This window comes from Mastomys coucha, unplaced genomic scaffold, assembly GCF_008632895.1.
Source record: "Mastomys coucha isolate ucsf_1 unplaced genomic scaffold, UCSF_Mcou_1 pScaffold11, whole genome shotgun sequence".
NCBI classification, from domain to species: Eukaryota; Metazoa; Chordata; class Mammalia; order Rodentia; family Muridae; genus Mastomys; species Mastomys coucha.
In genome coordinates this window covers 28,442,230-28,463,939 of record NW_022196893.1, presented here as the reverse complement: position 1 = coordinate 28,463,939, position 21,710 = coordinate 28,442,230, and the positions used below count along the sequence as shown (strand labels likewise).

The 21,710-nt window shown below is 47.0% G+C and overlaps 1 protein-coding gene across 10 annotated transcripts in view; it reads right to left on the bottom strand.

Moving 5' to 3' along the window:
* Positions 1 to 539: 539 nt before the first annotated feature.
* Positions 540 to 21,710, bottom strand: part of Pced1b (PC-esterase domain containing 1B) — a 143,390-nt gene continuing 122,219 nt past the window's right edge. For 6 of the 10 annotated variants that reach the window (XM_031354025.1, XM_031354045.1, XM_031354021.1 and 3 more), the window contains one exon: positions 540 to 2,196. In XM_031354025.1, the coding sequence (XP_031209885.1) occupies positions 835 to 2,142 (1,308 nt within the window). In that variant the 5' untranslated portion in view covers positions 2,143 to 2,196 and the 3' untranslated portion in view covers positions 540 to 834. Of the gene's footprint in view, positions 2,200 to 8,667; positions 9,450 to 11,764; positions 13,331 to 21,710 lie in introns of those variants that run through there. The other 4 variants (XM_031354053.1, XM_031354060.1, XM_031354056.1 and 1 more) reach the window with 4 other exon arrangements.

The window sequence follows — 21,710 nt, the reverse complement described above, 5'->3', positions numbered from 1 at the left end:
GGTAGAATGCTTGCTTAGCAGGCATGAATCCCTGGAGTTTGATTCTCCACATCTCATAAAGCAGACACAGTAGCGCCTGTGTGTAATCCCAGCTTGCAGGACGCAGGAGAACGAGCTCAAAGTCACCTTCACATGAGACTGGTCTTACATGCCTGAGCTATCCCCCCTCTGTCTCTGTGTCACAGACAGACAGACACACACACAGATCTTAATGTAAGTGGTAACAAGTACAGAGAAGGAAAGACTCCTGGAGTCATTTGTTCTATTTGTTTGTTTGTTTGTTTTGCAAATGTTTTAACTTTTACACCTTTAGCTTTTCTGGTTCTAAAACAGAATGGTTCTTTGTGAAAATAGAATCCTTTATACACACATCAACTGTTTTGAATAGTCCCCTAAGTAGCTCTAAGAATCACCCATTTAATACATACAGTCCTTGCTGAGCTTCATGGCTCAATGGCCAGGAGAGGCCGCTGCGTGTAAACACACACACACACACACACACACACAAAACACAAAACACAAAACACAGGAAGAACCACTTTTGGAAACAATTTCTGTATTTCAATTTTATTTTTACAAAAAGGCAACAAGAATAGCGAGGGGGGAGGTAGTAAGAATGCTTGCTTGGTCACTCAGGGGGAAGAGATGGCCTCAGGCAGCAGGAGGGGCCAGTCTGCTCTTCCCTGCCTCTGTTTCTAACAGCAATAAACAAAGAGAAGTCCAAGACAGGACTAGCTGGGTTTACCTTAGCAAGGTCACTGTATTAGACCAACGATGAGACAAAAAAGACAGATGTCACACGACCCCATCCAGAGGTAAGGCTTAATCAGAACACTACTGGGGCCTTGACTCTAGGCAGGCTGGGGCATGTTTCTGTGGTCGCCTGGGTCTATAAGGCCTATAGGGGCCACGAGCATAATGCCTTGGGAAGCCCCTATGTACTACAGGGGCCTGACGCTGATAACAGGGCGGGCGGTAGTTGGGCATAGGTGGCTGGGGATAAAAGCTAAAGTCGGCCTCAAAGGCATATCCAGTGTGGGTAGGGGAGGGGTTATCAGAGTGGATATAGAATTCATCTGACTGGAAAACAGGGTCTGAGGAAAAATAGGAAACTTGAGGATAGAATGGAAACGGGGGCATCGGCTGGGGCTGGGGCTGGGGCAAGGGTGGGGGACATCCTAGTAGGGGTGGGGGCCTTACGGGCAAGCCAGGGGATGGGAGTAGGGGAGGTGGCCTGGGAAAGGGGAAAGGGGGAGACGGGGCAAACACCTGAGGACCTAAGCCGTCTTGGGGCTGCCTTTCCTCTCCCTGGCCTGAACTTTCCCATGTCTGAAAACCAAGCTCGCATGCGTCTCGGTGGGGCAATTCCACACCCCATGCGTCAGCCATGTGGGCCAGCAGCAGGTAGGAGAGCTTGCGGTGCGCATGCTCATTCCAGTGCACGCCATCTCCCTGCAGGTGCTTTCTGGCTTGACGGAAGTGGAAATTTAAGTCCAGCACATCGAAATAGTGCTTTGTTGCTTCCGCATGGCTATAAACATTGGCCTGGGTCACTTTCTTTTTCAGGTTGGCTACCGAGATCCGGGGGTACTGGCCCTTACACTTCTGTGGGAGGAAGGCCGCCTTGATTTTGTCACCTAAAGGCATAGCAGTGTTCCACACTAGCAGGCACGACTTGGGCAGCATCTGGTCCATGCGCCTAAACAAGTTCTCCAGGTTCTGCCTGTAACTACTCAAGGAATTCCGCCCATACCTGGAGACGTCCCAGAGGCAAGAGTTCATAATGATCACATCTGGGGTGTGAATGCCAGACCGTAGCTCCTCTAGGACACTCTCCATGTACTCAGAGTAGACCCGCGTGAGGAAGTAGAAGCGCACCAGATGGTGGTCAGAGCAGAACTCGCGCACCTCGCGGTAGTCCGTGCGGTTGTGTAGGGTATCCAGCTCGCCTCCCATCTTCAGCTGGTCCTTTTCAAAGCTCAGCTCCCCCTTGGTTCTGAGCTGCTTGTTAGTGAGCAGGCAATCCTTCTGCAGCAGGAGCACCAGGTCCTTGTACACCGCCCTATGCACAGAGTCCCCAAGGACGACCACAAACTTGTTGTGGAGTAGCTGCTGTACTTCGGAGGCCAACAGGCGGACCATGGTGCCTGCGGTGTGCCTCTTAGCTCCCTCTTTTGCACAAGCTGGGTCTGGGAACTGCTAGAACAGAAGAGAGAGCGCTGGGAGGGACTCACCCTTAGGCAGAGCAGCAAGCATTAAGAAAGATAGGAGACGTACAGTATGGACCTGCTGCCTGAGGGTGCCGCCCCCTTCCCGCCACCCCCCATGGGGAGGAGAGAGGAACATTGCAGGCTCTAGAGCCTGAGGGCTGGAAGGAAGAGGTAGGTAGGGAAGAGGGCAGGAGGAGAGGGAAGCCCTCCTAGATCTGCAATTTCTTTTAACTATTGGGCAGCTCTAGGCTGCCCAGGCTCCAGCTAGCCAGGAGGCAGGCTCCACAGGTAACCACTTAAGACAAGTTAACATGGAGATGCTGTGGCGTATGCTTAGATTCTGTCTTCTCTGATGGGCCATATATTTCCCTGTCACCTCCAACAATTATACCATTTCTGGAAGTTCAAACCATCTTTAATGTTAAAGATCCAAGCACCTGGCTGGGGAGATAGCTCTGTGAATAAAATCAAGAACTGGGCACGATGCTCAAAATCCCAGGACAGACAAGCAGATCCCAGCTTACCCGTCGGCTTGTCTTGCCAAAATGGCAGGCTTCAGGTTCAGTAAGAGAACCTATCTCAAAAAGTAAGGCAGGCAGCTATGCCTGGTGATGGCCTTTAAGCCTAGCATTTGGGAGGCTGAGGCAGGCAGAACCCTCAAAGGCTTTTAGTGTATTCTAGATGAGCCAGTGCTACAAAGGGAAGCCTGTCTCAATGAACAATGAATGTGAAAAAAGAGGAAGACATGCCTCTGGCCCAGAAAGACAAATATCCCATCTCCTCTAAAACAAACAAACAAACAAACAAACAAGCAGGAAGATCCACACGAGTGTGCACATAAAGAGTGCACACTTGTGTGTGCACCCACCACCCTTTGATGCCACCCACACACCTAAAATTATTAAGACTCTTGAGATGTAAGCATCAGAGAGAGAGAGAGAGAGAGAAAACTCTAGTTGAGTCCTCTTTGTTTACAACCAAAAGGACAACTCTAATGATGTACAGTGTCTCACTTTTCTCCCCAGTGTGGTGTGGTGTGGTTTTTTTTGGGGGGCGGGGGGAGGCTCACATGTAAATATCAAACTTGATTTTTCCTTTCTCCTGTCAATCTGGTTAATCTGCATGTCCCCAGGGCCTGGGGTAAGTAGTAACCCTTTACTAAGGTTTGCCTCAGTAAACACTTTGGATAAAATGCTGACATGGGCCTCAGCTTCAAAACCGCAACATTAAAGCGTGATGGTGCACGCCTTTAATCCCAGGGCAGCAGAGGCAGAGGCAGAGGCAGAGGCAGGAGGATCTCTGTGAGTTAATGGCCAGCCTGGTTTAAATGGCCAGTTCCAGGTCAGCCATGGCAATGATGTGGGACTCCGTCTCCAAACACACAAAAACTGCAAGTTACCTTCATTCAACTTGCTACTTAGGATTCCTCTCCTGGGACAATTAAGAGGTAGAACCACACTTAACACTACCAACAAACTGACAGGGAAGGGCACAGAATTCCCTTCAGGTACTTAGTGGCATCATCCACTTGCGAGCTGTAAGATCCTATACACTGTAACCATGTTAAGCAAGCACGGGTGGATAGCTGGCATGACATTTAAATCATTATTTTCTGAGAAAGGTTTTGCTGTATTCTAGGCTGGCCTCGAACCCCCTATCTTTCCATCTTGGCCTCTGGGTGCGGATGTTAGAAGTATGCACCACTACATCTGAAACTTTTTTTTTTTAACTGGGTCTTACTAGATAGCCCCTACTATTCTGGGATTCACTATGTAGACTAGGCTGGCCTTAAAGAACTCAAAGAGATTGGCTGCCTCTGGCTCCCAAGTGTTGGCCTTAAAGGGACGGGACGAGCCCAACTAACCAATGGAAATGTTAAGGCTATGCAGCCTGTGGTTTTAAGTGGTCACAAGTATAAATTATGAAAGTAGAGAGAACAGTGAGTTCTCATAGAACAGGTAAAAACCCTGGCTTGTCTTTACCCATTTTCACTTAAATATTGTAATCAGAAAAAAGTTTTGCAGGGAGCATCGGTACACCTTTATACCCAGCACTTGGAAGAGACAGGCAGGTATCTGTGAGCTAGAGGCCAGCCTGGTCTATTTAGTGAGCTCTGGGGACAGCCAAGGTTATGCAATGAGAGCCTGTCTCAACAAATCCAAAAATAAAGTTCAACAACAGCAGCCCATCATCACCATGGAGGTGCAGCGAATGATGTGTTACGTGAGGTAAGGTGCACCCACTGAGCAGATGCTGCCCGCCCGGCTGACAGAGTGCTCATGAAAAACACAGAGTGGATCCCCGTCACCACATAACCAGGCGTGGTGGCAGAAGCTGCAATCTCAGCACTTGGGAGGTAGAGAGGCGGGAAGATCAGAAGTTCAGGGTCATCTGTGGCTACAGAGCAAGTCTGAGGCCAGCCTGGTGATGAGACACTGTCTCAGAAGACACAAACAAGCAAAAAACCCAAACAAACAAAAACAACAACAAAGAGAAAGAAAGAAAAGGGAAAAGAAAAAAAACCTGAGTTAAACATTGTCTTCTGAACTCACAATTACTGATAAACTGGGCTTGGTAGTATGGGAGACCTGAGGATAACCCCAAGCTCTTAGGCCAATCTGGTCTACACAGTAAGACCTTGTCTCAAAATACCACAATGGAAAAGGAGGTAGGGGCAGGAACCTCACTGATAACTGTAATATAAGCCGAGTGTGGTGGTGCAAACAAGCCTGGAATACCATACAAGAGGATCAGGGGTTCAAGGCCAGCCTCAGACAAAACCACACAAACACACTAGAGGACACTTTGTTGGAACCAAGAGACCATACCAGGTAGGACACCGCTCTGCTTGCTTCAGATAAGTTCCTTAGCCTCTCTCTGAAATTGGACTCCAGGACTCACATCAACTTGATGTGGGGACTGAGTGTGGAGTACTCAGTTATTGTTTATCCTCCTAAGTCGGCAGATCCTCACAGAGCTGGAGTTCCAGGCAGTTAGGACCAGTGTGACTTGGGTGGGTGGGTGGGTGGGTGCACGCTGGGATCTGAACAGCCGAGCTCTCAACCTGAGCAAACTCTCAGCCAGGATGCACTTCAAACAATGCCTGTCAAGGTCCTCAGTATGAATTAGGGAACACCAGTTTAACCATCAGCAAAGAGAGAGGAAACTGTTCATCTGCCATCGGGGTTCTACAAGACCAAAGGAGATGATGGCAGGCAAGGGTTTTGAACATAATGCTGGAATTTACAGAATGGCTCCTGGGTGACCCACTGAAAACCTCATTCTCTCCATTCCTAATCTCGGAACTAAGACTTACTCATTTTATTCTTAGGCAACTACCTACCCAGGGTGCATAGTTGTGTGCACCTAGGGGTAGGGCTGGAGAGAATGAAATGCCAAATCTCGACATTCATTCTCAAGCTTGAGACACAAATATTAAACCAAGGTATTAACATAACCCAGGAAGACAAAATGCTGTAGGTTGTGACTGCCCTGTGGGAAAGTGTGGTTCCTGGTATCTTAACCAGGGAACCTTGGACCTCACGCTGCTCTCACGGCTCAGGGCCAAGTCAAGCAGAACTGTCTACAAGAATTCTCCATTGTCCTGAGGGGTGGGGTGGGGGGGGAGAAGGTGCAGACAGCATGGAGGAGAAAAGGAGCCATTCCAGTGAGCAACTGAAACCACAACTCAGAGAGAAAGTCAGACACCCTCTGCCTGCCCCTGTGGGAAAGAACAGGCTACGCAGGGATGGCACTCAATACAGGACAAAACCTAAATGCTGCTTTTAGTGGATAGAGGTAACAGTCAGAAAGGGGGAGTCATCTCAGGCAGCTAACAAACCGGTAACTTCCAGTTCCGGGTTCTTATTTATAAGAACTGAAACAAAAAAGGGATTTGCATACAGGCAGGTTAGAGAAATTTGCTAAACTCCCTTATTAGTTTTTGGATGCTATTTTATGGACTCATTCAATGAGAAGGGAACACACAGTGGGTCAGCGGTTGTCTCAGCCGGTGTGGTGGTCAAACACCTATAATTCCAGCACAAGGCACCAAAGATAGACTACTCCAAAAGAAAAACTAAACTGAGTTGGCCACTTCCCTCCAGGGGAGAGATAAGAAAGGGCTGCCAAGGACAGATATGATGGGAGTAGGTCCTGCAGACTGCAGAGGACTGTGTGCACAAGTGCCCAAGGCTGTCTGAAGCGGCAGGGTTAGAGGCAGAGGGGTACAAGGACTGTTGTGGCCACCTACAATTCCACTCTTAAAATGTGGTTCACTTCCCCAAATCCTAATTACTTTCTGTTTTGCTGCAAGATCTAGGGCTGTAACACTGTGGGAGGAATATGCATTAATGATGGCCACTGCTATAAAAAAATGACTTTCAAGGAATTGCTTGTATTTCTCAATTTGGGGATAATTAATTTTTCAGTAGCTTCATAAGGCATGAATTATAAATCTCTGACTGCTACTTTATACCTACCCCGAGCCAAATCCAGAGCATTTATTTTTCATTAATCCATGTTTTGTAGTAATGAGGTTAGTTTTGGAAGACTGACAACAAACTAGGCCAGTTGTCCTAGAGACGGGACAGAGGTCTTAAATCATAGAGGTAGGGCTAGCAAAGGGGTGCTGCCTGCCTGGACTCCTCGCAGGCATAACATGGAACTAGTTTAATAGTTCATGCATCTGACCAAATACCCACTGTGACACTCACTATACTAGGATTATAAACAGCTCCTTTCTGTTCAAAGGCATTTTGGGAGAATTAAATTTATTATCATCTATCTATCTATCTATCTATCTATCTATCTATCTATCTATCACCTATCTAGTTTTTTAAGACTGGGTCGAACTTTGTAGCCTGGAACTCAGTGATAATTAGATCAGGTTGGCCTTGACCATGGGAGACCTGCCTGCCTCTGCATCCTGAATGCTGAGACTTAAACATGCACATATCAAATCAATACTTTTGACTTATTTTAAAGCATTGCACATATAGACAAGAAAATACTTATTTCTAAGGGACTTGGAATAAGTACCCCGACTTTCTTATGTTCTGGCATTAAAGTTGAACTAAATCTGTCAAAAATTACATGGCCTGTAATGAGTCTACATTAGACTGGACCTGGCCCACCAAGACAATTATGGATCCTCAGGTGGCCCCCAAAGCCTGCCTTCCAACTACTGGCTATGGATATTCTGGGGGAGGGGCAGTCACTGGACTCTGAGCTGGGAACTCACCACAGACTTTTGATTTGGGGGAAGTTAATATCTGCCAAAAGTGGTATAAGCAATATTTTAAAGGCGGCTCTAGGGTCACATCAAATACATAAAAGTCCTGTGAAGAGTATGGTTTCAGGTGGTCACAAAGAAACCACTGCAGGGGAGCCACTGGGAAGACCTCCCAGGCCCGGTGGCGCCACCTGCTTGCTAGGCCTCAGCCCTTTGGCCTAATTATTTAAAAAATGTAGTTTCTAGTGTGTCAGGGCCTTGACAGCTGTCTCCCTGCACATTTAACTTGGTTGACACTTGTGACATAAATGGAAATTTGAACCACAAAGACGCCTACCCTCCAAAGTGGGTTTCAGGTGATTCCAAGCCCTGCCTAGGCTGCAGTTGAGATGTGATCCCCCCCACACTAATGCCTAATACTGCGATTCTTTGAAAAAAATATCGATTACATGCTTCAAAATTACAAGTTTAAAAACTCTTAAAGCAGTTCTAGGCCAACCCAGTCTACAAAGTGAGTTCTGGGACAGACAGGGCTACACAGTGAAGCCCTATCTCGAAAATGCAAAAAACAAAACAAAACAAAAAAACCCCAAACAACAAAAACGACCGTTCACACGGGTTATAGAAAGAAATGAAGGGAATAAATTAAGAATGAAATGAAATCTCCTAACCTATGCAGACACTTTTGGAGAAAAAGATAACTTCTGGATAATTTGGAGTTTCTCTCTTTTTGTTTTTTTTGTTTTTTGTTTTCCGAGACAGGGTTTCTCTGTGTAGCCCCGGCTAGCCTAATTCGCTTGGTAGACCAGGCTGGCCTGGAACTCAGAGAATTCCTGCCTCTGCCTCCCGAAGGCTGAAATTCAAGGTGTGCACACCGCCATGCGGCCCATTCGGATCTTTAAAACAATGTTAGAAATTCATTTCAATTGCATACAGCGATGCGAATTTTAACCTCACCATCTTGAGTCGTTACTTCAAAATCCTCCTATAACCAAACTCATCTTTAGGAGCCTCGGTTTCCCTTCCCATAACTGAGGGAATGAGAGGTGACCCGGTGTCTCAAAGGCCTAGTCACGCCTGCAGGACACCGGGCTCCCTTTCAACTCCAGCCCGACAAACTGGCCCCACTCGGGTTCTAGAGAAAGCCCGAGGACCCGAACCCCCATCCCACCCCTCCCCACCCCAGGGTCCCCCTTCCCACTGAGCGCAAAGGCAGACACGTACCTCCGGGGTTAGGTCAGCAGCCAAGTCGCGCCGGGAGCTTCCTACATCTCAAGCTGCCTCCCGGTGGGCTGACCCTGAGCTCGGCATGCTAGTCACTAGTCCTAAGGTTAGCTCCCACCCTGCTGAGGTCTCGCTGCTCGGAAAAAGAAAGGTAACTTCGCTGGCTCCACCTCCAGGCCTGTCCGACCGCCCGGCCTTCAAAGCCACATTTTTAAAGCGCTGTTTGCACAGCCTGGGTCCGGTCCTCTCCCTCCCACTCACTCCTTGGACTTTAATTTGGCTCCCAATCGCATCAAACTCGAAGACGTTTGTCAGTAAATCACCACACTGGCTCCTTGGCTTCCTTTCAAAGGCCGATTCTCGTCCTTCCCAGCTGCTGTCGATCGTACTTCTGCAACGCCCTCCTGAGCCCGTGTCACTGGCCCCGCTGGGTCCTGTCCTCCCCTGGAGCCTTAGCTGCACCTCTCTTCTCTCCCTCAAAGTTGCTCTTTCTCAAGGCCCTCTCGTCTGTTTTCCAGCCCCCTTCCACCTTGGTCTCAATCACTCTGAAGCCTTGGAGCAGTCCCGATCTCACCCCAGAAAGTTATGGCTTTGGTCTCAGCCAGATTGTAAATGGCTTCTCTTCCTTAGACCCCGGAGGAGAGAGACAAAGGGCCACCCATCACCTTATCAATACTATTTGTATGCAGATAGCTCAGAGTTAGGCAATAAAGCCACCAGGCAGAGAGGGAGGGCCCGGGATTCGGCCCTGGGGCTAGATCCAGCAGGAGTTCCCGGCCTGATCCAGCACTCTGCCTGCTTTTAGGCCTTCTGGCCTAGAGGGGAGGGCAGCCTAGTAAATTACTAGCGATTTCTTAACAGTTGACTGCGAGAGAGATGCTGCCACGTTTTAAACCAGCCTATCTCTACCGGGGAGTTCTCAGCTGCCGGCATTCAGGTGTGTAAAGTTCTTCAGTGGGGGAAGGGTGGAATAACAATAGCTCTCTCGATTCTCCAGGGTTCTTTATCCTCTCACCAAACAGACAATTCCTAAGACGTTCCCCTCCTGACCTTTGGATAGTCTTCCTCAAGGTAAATATTGGCTGTGGCCTGGAAAGGTGGCAGCCTGCTCTTGGTGTTCAGAACTTCAGTTCTGGGCAGAAATACATGACTGGGTGGAGGTAAGCTCCCTCCCCCAAAAGCTGGCTCGAGTCATTTTTATTTCTCATGAATGGCTATTTCCACTATTCTTGAAATTGCCAAATCCTTACAATGATAGCTCAACTCAACTATTTCTATGTATTTCTACTTTTTGGGGAGTGCTAGGGATCCAATCCAGGGTCTGACTCATGTTAGACAAGACATGTGCATCAACATTATATACTATGTAACAGATTGCCCGTTCATATATTAATCATCCAAGTATGGGTAGGCATTCTATCAGTATATATGTAAGGTAGACACACGTGCATATTGAAAATATGCTTTAGGATTTTGCAACATTTTCAGGACGTGAGTAGTGTCCAGTTTTACTTCGGGTTTACCATAGTTTACACGACTAATTTCTGGTGGTGGTGGTGGTGGTGGTGGTGTGTGTGTCTGTCTGTCTGTCTGGGCTCAAACACAGGATCTGTTTAAGGTCTACTCACTGGCTGGGCGGTGGTGGCGCATGCCTTTAATCCGAGCACTTGGGAGGCAGAGGAAGGCGGATTTCTGAGTTCGAGGCCAGCCAGGGCTCACTCTACAGAGTGAGTTCCAGGACAGCCAGGGCTATCTCGGAAAAACCAAATAAAAAAAAAAAAAAGCTCTACTCACTGAAAGTGAGCTTTGTCAGCCTCTTCCTTTGCCCTTCAGACGGGTACCTCCTCCTTTCCTAATGCTCGATCCGCTACTTCAGTTAACTAGCCCCATCGCAGGCTGTCCTCAAACACAGGTTCCTCCTGCCTTGATGTCACCACTGGTCTCAAAAGTCCTTGGTCCTGGTCTCCTTGGATGTGCCCTCACTTGCCTGTCCATCGCCCTATGCCTCCTTACAGTGGACAAAAAACAGTTGATCCTCACAGTCCAGTCAGGTAAAAACTTTAGTTTCTACTTACAGAGAAATCAACAGAGGCAAGCAGAGGTTATGCAAAATAGCCCAAGACTGCTTGGCTGGCCTGTTATTGATAGCAAGTCTTCTTCGGTTGAATTAGATAAGCATGGGGCTTAGGTTTCCTTTCTCTAGGTAAAAATATTTCAAAACATGAGCTTTTAACCCCAGCTATAAATGTTTGCTCAAATTAAAAGAAGGAAGTAAAATTATCTAGAAAGAAAAATGTGTATGTTGTTTCCCTCCTGGTTAGTCTCCACCGGGAAAACTATTTTATACACAGCTCTAAACGTTTCCATGAGGAAACAAAACAGGCACGGAGTTTATCTGGTTCTGTTTCCACCACTTGTGGTGTTAGCTAGCTTTATTACTAATTACCCTAATCACTTGGGGTTCCATTGGGGAAGCATTTCACCGCTGGTTTAGCCACACCAATCTGGTAACATTGTTTCGGGCTCCTCTGGCCATCTTTAAGTGTTTTAACTTGCTTATTCATTGTTCCTCTTAAGAAGCCTAAGAAATAGATACTTTTCATTTACACATTCAAAAATCGAGGTTGCGGAGGGAATGAGCTCCCCGGCTTCTGGAAAGCAGGACTGGGGTGTCAGCCTTGGCGGTCAACCACAACAGACAAGATTGCATAGACACTAAATAGATGCTGCATCCCTTCAAACTGAACTGGCTGTTTTCCTGTACCTTTTTTTTTTTTTAAAGACGTTTAACTGTTTTCCAGTGTAGACCATCTAACAGCTTGTCCTTTGGTGCCACCAAGTCTGGTGGCTGGAGTTCCCCACCCCCCGCCACCACCTGCCCAGTAACTCCTTACAGTAGAGATCTGAGAAAAGATGATCAGGAAATTTAAATGTATATTTAAAAGAAAATGGGAAGCAGAGGTCTGGAATCTCTCAAGGTCTTTCTTTCTCAGTTACACAGGGAGGAGGAGGAGGAAGAGGGTAGCCTAGGCTACAAGAGACTCATTTGGGAAAGAAAAAAAAAACGAAAGAAAACAGAAAGCTGGGGAGTACTTACTTATTGAAACCACTGGTGAGTTTTTTTAAAAAGGTGTCTCTCTGTTGATTCTAGATCCTTCCCTAGATAGAGGCCTTTCCTGGCTGTAGATCAGAATGGCCCAGGTTCTGTCTTCGGGGTAAATAAGTTCAGCGCTGGGTGCTGCAACTTTCACAAGGCAGTGTGTGGGGAGGTGATGCCATTTCCGGTGGCCTCTGGGGCCAATGACAGGATACAGCATTTGCTCTCTTGCTTTAGGAAGAATAATGACCCAAGCTTTAAGACTGCGTCATTAATGTGGATGAAACCTGACGTGGTGGGTTGGCTCTGAGTTCATTTTCATGTTGCCTTTCTCAGTAATTTGAATGTGACCCTTCCCATTCTCTAAGAGTTTGGTTCCTCCGTTTTTACTACGCCAGTGTGGCGAACACTGAGCAGAAAGCGTTAGGCGTGGGGAGGAGAAGTTGGGGGAAGAGATTTGGGGAGATGAGAGAGATTTCTCCCTTTACTTCTCATTTAGTAGCTGTGATCCTGTGTTGGGGGAGGGGGAGACTGTTTTTAACCCAGCCCCCCCTCAGTTTGCAAGCAGCTCCGTAGGTGGGAGGACTGCCCCTCCCACACACAGAGCTGGGAGTCGGAATATAGGCCCAGGGTGGCCCAGAAAAAGGCAGAGCTGTGACAAGGAGCCAGGTAAATGTGGGAAGGGTCAGAGCCAGCCCAGGTCCTTTCGACTCCCTCTCCCAATACTTCCACTGGAAACTGTCAGCTGTGAGAAAGCAAGGGGCCTCTGATTCCGCAGATAAGCACTGGCCTTGGGTTCTGCTAGGGATGATCTCATTGGGGGAGGGACTCTCACCTCCTACAAAAACCAAGATGAAAGGAGGAAATGAATCAGAAAAAAAAAATCAAAATCTAGGAGAAGAGGAACTTAAAACAAAAAAAACAGCTTTAAAAAAAAGTGACTTTTTAATTGGCGTCCTGAACACTTCAGAGTAAGCCTTAGAATGGAGACTACTGTTTGTGTGTTCGTGTGTATGTAAAATTCAGGCCCCGCCCTCTGTCCTCAAGCTCCACCCCAGCTTCTAACTTGCATTACAATAAACAGTAGGAAGTATGGGACAAGAAATACTGGGAGACCAGTGTAGCGGCCCAAGCACAGAAGCCCCAGCACTCGGGAGGGCAGCGGCAGGATCTCCACAAAGCCCAGGCCTGGAACCCCACTTTTGGCTACTTTGTGGGTTCCTTTTTCTTCCACCCTTTCAGCGCCAGAACACTAGGCAGGAGAGGAAAGGGGGGAGGGGAAACGGGTCTACAGTATCCTTAGATTACTTCCTGCTGGTTAGGGCGTTGAGTTCCTTGGGGCAAATTTGATCTTTGCTGTCAGTATATCTAATTTTTTCTTTTCTTCTCTTTGCATACATCTAGGTAACAAGCCACAAGCCACAGTGCACAACCACCAGCAACCAGCCCTTCTCCAGGGGCTCTAGCATTTATACATCCTCTGAAAAATCCCTAGGATTCTAAATGTCACACACTGGCAAAAAACTATCTGCAGCCAGGCAGTGGTGGCACACGCCTTTAATCCCAGCACTTGGGAGGCAGAGGTAGGCGGATTTCTGAGTTAGAGGCCAGCCTGGTCTACAGAGTGAGTTCCAGGACGGCTAGGGGCTATACAGAGAAACCCTGTCTCAAAAAAAACAAAAAACAAAAAACAAACAAAAAAAGATCTGCAGCTGGAACCCACACCCCCCACCCCGCCCACCCCCACCAGTGCACGAGGTACGTCATAGTCAGCTGCTGTGGACAGTCTGAAGCTGCCCCGTATCCCACACCTGGGATTAATACAAAACATATATTTGTGTTAAAGAAAACAAAGAAGCAAAAACAAAACAAAAAAACCCCAAAATTCTCACTACACAGGCCAGCCTGCACTAGAAACAGAGATGCTGTCTTCAGCACAAACAATGAAGGGTCCCAGGGCAGTTCTGAATCCCCCTGTATGCTTTGTTTCAGGGTCTTGCTTTTTCACTAATAGGTTAAAAGGTAGGCTAGGCTACAAAATGAGTCCATCGTCATTCCTTGAAACTTTTTCTCTCTTCAACTAGCCCGCTGTTCCTTAAAGTTTAATCCCGCACTTCTGAGCTCCTCTCATCTTGCCTAAATTATTTTTCTCATCTTAACCAAGCTGTTTTCTATGTTTTAATGGATTTTACAGTCATTACAGTGTCTCCAGACAGGCCTTCAGTCTGGAACCCTGGGTAGCCTTAACTTCAGAACAGTGTCTTCCGTGACTTGAGGGACTCTGCTCTGACTGGTGCCAAGGGTTCTGTATGAGATGCAAATGTCTCCAGGGACTGAGCCCCAGCAGGTCTGTGCATTGAGAACTGGCTGGGAGGGCCCCAGGTTTTCTGTAATCACCGCGAGACCCAGTAGCAAATGCAAACGGTAACCAGGTTTATAATCTTCCAATTTAAACTCTTCCTTTCCCCCAGCATTTGTTATAGCCCATGTCATCAGCCTGTATTGCTGACCTGGCTCCAGCGAAGGCTTCGGAGCCTAGTGAACCCCCTTGTCCTTACCTGCCCCTAAACTGTACTTTCTCGGGCTGCCTTTTCAGGACACGAGGCCCGCTCTTGTCACCTTCAGTTCGCAAATCCTGAAACAGAGGCTCTGCAAGAACGTAATGACTTGTCGCCATGGTGGAGAAGGACAGCGTTTTAGAGTCAGTCCTTCAAACAGCACGGCGGCCATCTTTGCTGCCAGGTGAGGATGCACAGCCAGTACTGGCATTCTTAAATATTTTTGCTTATATCAGGTGTGGTGGCGCACGCCTTTAATCCCAACACTTGGGAGGCAGAGGCAGGCTGATCTCTAAATTCAAGGGCAGCCTGGTCTACAAAGAGAGTTTCTGGACAGCCAGGACTATATGGAGAAACCTTGTCTTGAAAAACCCTAAAAAAACAACCCCCAAAAAGATTACATTGTTTACTTTAAGGAAGGATACAAGAGGATTGTGAGATGTGGCTCACTTGGTAGAGTAGGCATAAAGCTACAGGTTCTGTTCCCCACATAAACTGTGTGCATGGTAACAAGTGCCTGCAATCACAGTGATGGGAGGGGGGGGGATCAGAAACTCAAGGTCACCCTTGACTACTTGTGAGTTTGAAGTGAGCCTGAATTACAAAAGATCCTGCCTGAGGGAGAGGGAGGAGAATGTGTTCCCACCTGAGAGGGGTGGGGAAGTAGGGAGGGAGAGGGAGAGAGAAGAATGTGTTCCTACCTGAGTGGGGCGGGGAGGGAGGTAGGGAGAGAAATGGAGAGGGTAAAAGGGAGAGGGAGAGAGAGGAGAAGAATGCATTCCAAGTCTTTTCTCTAGAAGCAACACCACCTACTTTGTCAGACAGAGGCGACATGTGTTTTCCTGAGACAGGTATGTCAAAGATGATAAATAAACTGTACTTCCATACAGCTAAAATAACCTATTATCTTCGGTTGTGTATATAAAACCTTTACTCTCATTCCTAAATCTGAACAATAACACTCATCTACTTCACAATTTTGCTTATGAAAGGAAGTTCTCTTGAGCCTTATTATATGTTATACTCTCTGATCTCGTACATAGTCACTGTGGACACTAAAGGTGTTGGAAATGTGGCAGAGTTAGTAAAGCACCTATGCTAAAAATTCATGTTTAAAAAGTGTGTCTTTTAATAAACTTCAACTCTACTTCATGCCAGCTTGTCTTGAAGTTCTTTTCTATGGCAAAGTGAAAAAATTCTGGGCTTGCCTAAACAGATGTCCCAAGGGTCAAAGATCCTGGGCTGACAGTACTGTTCAGTGGTAAAGCCAGTCAAATAAGTGGCCTGGAGCAAGAGGCGGGACAAAGCTATCCTGTGGCGATGCTGCTATGACTTGGACTTGTGACTGCTCCTGGTCGAAGGTCTCTGTCCTTCAGAGCTCTGAAACTCAAGCTCACTAGTTACTTGGTGACTTCATGTTCGGATGGAGGGAAGGGCAAAGCTACGGTGTGGGATAAGTGAACCTGAGACCTCTGGCTTTGGGGCCAACGGTATGGACTCATATTTGCTTCCACCACCTTGGTGGTCAGTGAACTCCTTGGAATCTACTTTTTCATTTGTAAAATGGTGGCAATAATTACCCTGCATAATGTGTCCATAAGACTTTAATCCCAGGGTTTGGGAGGCAGAGACAGGCTAATTTCTGAGTTCAAGGCCAGCCTGGTCTACAGAATGAGTTCCAGGATAGTCAAGGCTATACAGAGAAACCCAGTGTCGGAAAAAAACCAAAAAAAAAAAAAAAAAAAAAAGATTATTCTATTCTCTCCTCTCCCTCCTTCCCTTCCTCCCTCCCTCCCTCTCCCCTCTCTGTGTGTCTCTTTCTCTCTGTCTGTCTCTGTCTCTGTCTCTGTCTCTGTCTCTCTCTTCCTCAGTCAGTCACAGCCACAGGCTGTATGCTTTAGGGAACTGCTCAGTAAATAGGGGAAAGATGATACAAAGACAGGAAAGTTGTCAGAGCCAAGTCCTTGCCTGGGTAAGGGGACAGGATATCGTGCGTGCGTGCGTGCGTGCGTGCGTGCGTGCGTGTGTGTGTGTGTGTGTGTGTAGCTGGTAGAACATTCCTCCTGGATAAGGAAGAGACCAGCCATACTTGCCAAGCCACATGGGCTCAGCTGCTGAAGCTGCCGGCTTGAGCTCTTCGGTGTTTCTTTGGTCTATATCAGCAAGGTGGGTGAAGGCATAAAGCAGGCCAGGGGGTATATTTAACCAAGATTGGAGCTCGATCTTCATTTTGAGACAGAGTCTTACTATGTATCCCTGACTAACCTTGAACCCCCCCCCCATATGTAGATCAGACTGGCCTTCAATTCAGAGATCCAACTGCCTCTGCCTCCTGAGTGTTGGGATTGAAGGAGTGCACCACCATTCTCAGGCATTTGTTTGTTTTGAGACAAGGTCTCACTATGTAGCTCTAGCTTGCCTTCTTCATATGGCGAGTAGGCTGGCCTCCACCTGCCTCTGCTAGGATTTGCAAGGCTTATTATTATTGTTGTTATTGTTTCATATGAATATGTGTGTGGAGGTGTGGGTGTTTGCGCAGGAGTGCAGGCTCCTGAAGAGGCCCGAGGACGCTCTCAGATCCCCTAGTGCTTGAGGTACATGTGGTCGTGAACTGTATGGCATAGGTGCTGGGAACCCAGCTCAGGTGCTCTGCCAGAGCAGGATGTGCTCGTAAATGAGCTACCTTTCCAGCTGTGGGCTTTGCTTCTTGATTTCCATTCATGTAGATTGATATTACAAATTCATAATTTACTTAAAGTCATGGCTTACTTGAATTCAAGCACATAAAACCAATACTTTAGATAGTAGAAAAAAAAATATATATATATATATATTTGGTTTTTTGAGACAGGGTTTCTCTGTGTAGCCCTGGCTGTCCTGGAACTCACTCTGTAGACCAGGCTGGCCTTGAACTCAGAAATCCACCTGCCTCTGCCTCCCAAGTGCTGGGATTAAAGGCGTGTGCCACCAGGGCCCAGCAGAAAATATTTTTAATGTAAGGGAAAAAATAATGTGTTTTTCCTCCCTCCTTTTTTTGGTGGCGTTAGATATTAAACTTCTTGGCAAATATCTGTACCCTCCCCAGTATTGTCCCTTCAATATTAACAACCCTTTATTAGTTCCTGTCGCAGAGTGATTAAAGCTTATCTGTTTCACCCACCTTCTCTGTTTAAAGGGACAATCGTTTTTCTTCTAGGAATCGAGTGCTCCGAGTGGGCTAGAAATCAGGGCATTCAATATTAACATAAAGATGCATTTACTTCAGCCAATGGCATCTGCATTCAGACTTATGCTGGGCTACCTTAGAGTGATGACTGAATTTAGCAATTCAAAAACATGCTTTTTTTTTTCTTTGCTTAAATGGATATAATAACCTGCCTTTTGTTGTTGTTGTTGTTGTTGTTTTTGAGACAGGGTTTCTCTGTGTAGCCCTGGCTGCTCTGGAACTCACTATGTAGACCAGGCTGGTCTCAAACTTAGAAATATGCCTGCCTCTGCCTCTCAAGTGCTGGGATCAAAGGCGTGTGCCACCACTGCCCTGCTGGTTATTTCTCTTCCAAGAATTTGTGATCTGTGCCTTTAAGTCCATATAAATAAGTTAACTATGTTAAATCAGCACTGGGGAACATAGGCCAGCCTGGTCTACATAATGAATTTCAGACCAGTCAAACCTGCATGTTTAGTGTCTGTCTCTGTCTTTCTCTCTGCCTCTCCCTCTCCGTCTCTCTCTCTCTTACACACACACACACACACACACACACACACACACACACACACTAATAATGAATAATCTACCTCCTCTAATAGTATATTAAGGATTGTGAGGAGATGGGGTTGTGGTTCAGCCGTAGAATGTGTATGAGGCCCCAGGTTCAATGCCTAGTACTACATAACAAATCCCACCTTCCTTTACACTTAAACCTAACATGGTAGTACACCAGGTCAGCAATTCCAGAACCCGGAGGATCACCATGAGTTTGAAGCTAGCCTGGACTACTTAAAAAAACAAAACAATAACAAAAGAATTTTGAGGGGACTATGTTGGGGATTGGTTCTAATGTTTTGTCTTAATTCGGCTCCCAAAATCACATGGGAATCTGCATGTCCTGACAGTGAGGGTCCCTGTCCCCAATTGGTTTTTGATTAATCAGGTTGCTCACAACTCCAGCTTTGAGGGACTCCAATGTCTCTGGCTCCCTTGGGTACCTGTGCGTGCGTGCGCGTGTAGAAGCCAGGTGTGGTGGCAGACATCCGTAATCCTAGTTCTTGGAGACTTAGACCAAAAGGTCATGAGTTCTAACCCAGTCTGAACCATATGGTAAGATCTTGCCTACACGTAAATAAACTTTGAGATCTGAATTAAAACATCTCATGAGTTCTGTTTTAGCAAGAGAACTAAGTTTTGTACTAAATCAGTACCTATCAACTTCTCTTTGGTTGCTGCTAAGCAAGGACTGAAGAGGTTTGAGAATGGAGGAAACAAGAGACCCAGGATCCCAGTCTGTTGATATGCCTTGAGTCTGTCTACAAGCTGTCTTGGAGTCTTTTCGTGCAAACTCTGCATGGGCTTTGCAGGCTGAGAGAGTCCTTATCTCGTGGGCCACGTGTGTTGATATGCCTTGAGTCTGTCTACAAGCTGTCTTGGAGTCTTTTCCTGCAAACTCTGCATGGGCTTTGCAGGCTGAGAGAGTCCTTATCTCGTGGGCCACGTGACTCAGGATGCTTGACTCTTCCACACCCATTTCCAGTGTCAAAAACTGAGTATGCAGATTGAGCAGCACCCTTTTGGGTTTGCTCTAGGTAGTGGTGTGTGCAGGGGTGTGGCTCCACACAACCACAGGCCACTTGGCGCAGTTTGCCTACTGGGCTGGCCTGGCAGATAGCCCAAGCCCTATAGCAAACAAAGTTGTTAGGATAGTCAGCCGAGCGTGGCGTGCCAAGCACTGATGCCCGGGTTGCTCTTAACTGCGATTTTGAGAAAGGACAATGCATTCCTGGTGGCCACAGCCCACCTCTGCGTAGCTCAGCGTGGAGACATCGTTCTTGTGTTTTATGGTGTAGGGATCCTCTGGCCTTGTTGCTGCTCAAGACATCCTGTGCCCTCAAGTCTCCAGTAAAGTGCAATTTGTGTAATCTGGATCATTGGTCCCTTCTCCTTGGTGTTTCCGGTCCCTTCTGCCTGTGGCCTCTGGCTCTAAACTACTGGGATCGAGGTTTCAAAACAATGTACGTACATCCACGCCTTCCTCATATATATAAATAATATTCTGAATGATTAGCCTCTGGTAAAATACAAAGGCTTATAAGCACCCTGTGTTATGGGCTGCGATGGTTTGTCTATGGTTGGCCCAGGGAGTGGTACTGTTAGGAGGTGTGGCCTTGTTGGAGTGGGTGTGTCACTGTGGGTGTGGTCTTTAAGCCCCTCATCCTAGCTGCCTGGAAGTCAGTCTTCCACTAGCAGCCTTCAGATGAAGATGTAGAACTCTCAGCTCCTCCTGCATCATGCCTGCCTGGATGCTGCCATGTTCCCGCCTTACTGATAATGGACTGAACCTCTGAACCTGTAAGCCAGCCCCAATGAAATGTTGTCTTTATAAGAGTTACCTTGGGGGTTGGAGAGATGGCTCAGAGGTTAAGAGCACTGACTGCTCTTCCAGAGGTCCTGAGTTCAATTCCCAGCAACCACATGGTGGCTCACAACCATCTTTAATGGGATCCGATGCCCTCTTCTGGTGTGTCTGAAGACAGTGACAGTGTACTTACATACATAAAATAAATAAATAAATATTAAAAAAAAAAAAAGAGGAGTTGCTTTGGTCATGGTGTCTGTTCATAGCAGTAAAACCCTAACTAAGACATGGGCACAGCTCTGGGCTGTCCTGAGAGCATCCTGTAGGAACAGACTGTGGGTGGATAAGGATGAAATAGGCCGTCTTGAGTCTGAGGAGACTGGACAGCCTTTTCCAGCCCAGTCAGGCTCGACAGTGAGCTTGACCATCCAGCAGGCTCCCTATGGCTGGTTGTAGTCATTTTTTTAAAAGCTTGTAAACCTTCACACCAAGGACACTCAAACAGTGCCTGAGAAAAGAGCTCTATTAGAAATGTGTCCCTCACCTGTAGGTAATATTGGGAGACTCCAAGTCACTTGCTTAGTGTGTTCTGAGTCCCATTTTCCGCACAGTTGAGAGGTTCGTCGTCTTTGACGTCATATGGTTCTTTCTCATTCTGCAAATCTGAACCTCCACATCTTACTCCCTCTCCCCAGGTCCTCACTGTGGGGCCTCTCATTGTTCTCAGTACACCCTATGCTAGTAGCTCTCACCCGGTCTGCTCTCATTGTTCTCAGTACACCCTATGCTAGTAGCTCTCACCCGGTCTGTTCTCAACAGCTTTCTGCTGCTCCCAAGTGACTCGGCTGTTCCTGGATGACCACTGCCTTTCTTCCTCAGTCCACCCACGCCAGCGCAAACTTGGAAGCTTTATCCTAGCCAGGGGCCATGGCACACGCTTTTGACCCCAGCACCCAGGAGTTAGAAGCAAGGCCTGTCTGGTCTGTGTAATGAGTTCCAGGTAATCGAGCTACGTTTTGAGACCCTGTGTTAAAACCTCAAAAACAAAAACACTTCATCCTTAGACCTAAAAGAACACACAAGAGGACATAGGCAGCAGGAGCTAATGGGAAACATTCCAATACTTTCATATTCATAACTTGCACTTTAAACTGTTCTCTTAAAAATGATGTTTTATTAGCCAAGTGGTGATAGCACATACCTTTATTCCTAGCATTTGGGAGGTAGAGGCAGGTGGATTTCTGAGTTCGAGGTAAACCTCATCTACAGAGTGAGTTCCAGGACAGCCAGGGCTACACAGAGAAACCTTGTCTTCAAAACAAAACAAGACTTAATTTTCATTTTCGTTTTGTCTATTCCAGACCTCTATGGATATTCAAAAGCCCAGTGCTTTTAAGTGGCATTATTGATTAATTAATTCTACCAGTGGCAACCTTGTTTTTCCCCAAACCAAAATGTTAAGCCTTAACTTACTGATCCCACACAGCGGCATCACAGATGCAGTAATTTTCAAAATTGTCAGTCTGGTAACAGTATCTTTCTATAGAAAGGAGTCCAGCATTTTCAAATGCTATTCACAGCTACATTCCGGGATGTGAAGCTGATTCTGCTCAGGGCGGAGACAGCTTGGGGTTCTGTGGCACTGGCCTTTCTCCTACCAGATAAACATTCCCCCAAGGCTTCTCACCTGCATACAGTGCTCCACAGCAGTGCTTAAAAATACACGATAGGCCAGGCAATGGTGGCGCACGCCTTTGATCCCAGCACTTGGGAGGCAGAGGCAGGCGGATTTCTGAGTTCGAGGGCAGCCTGGTCTAC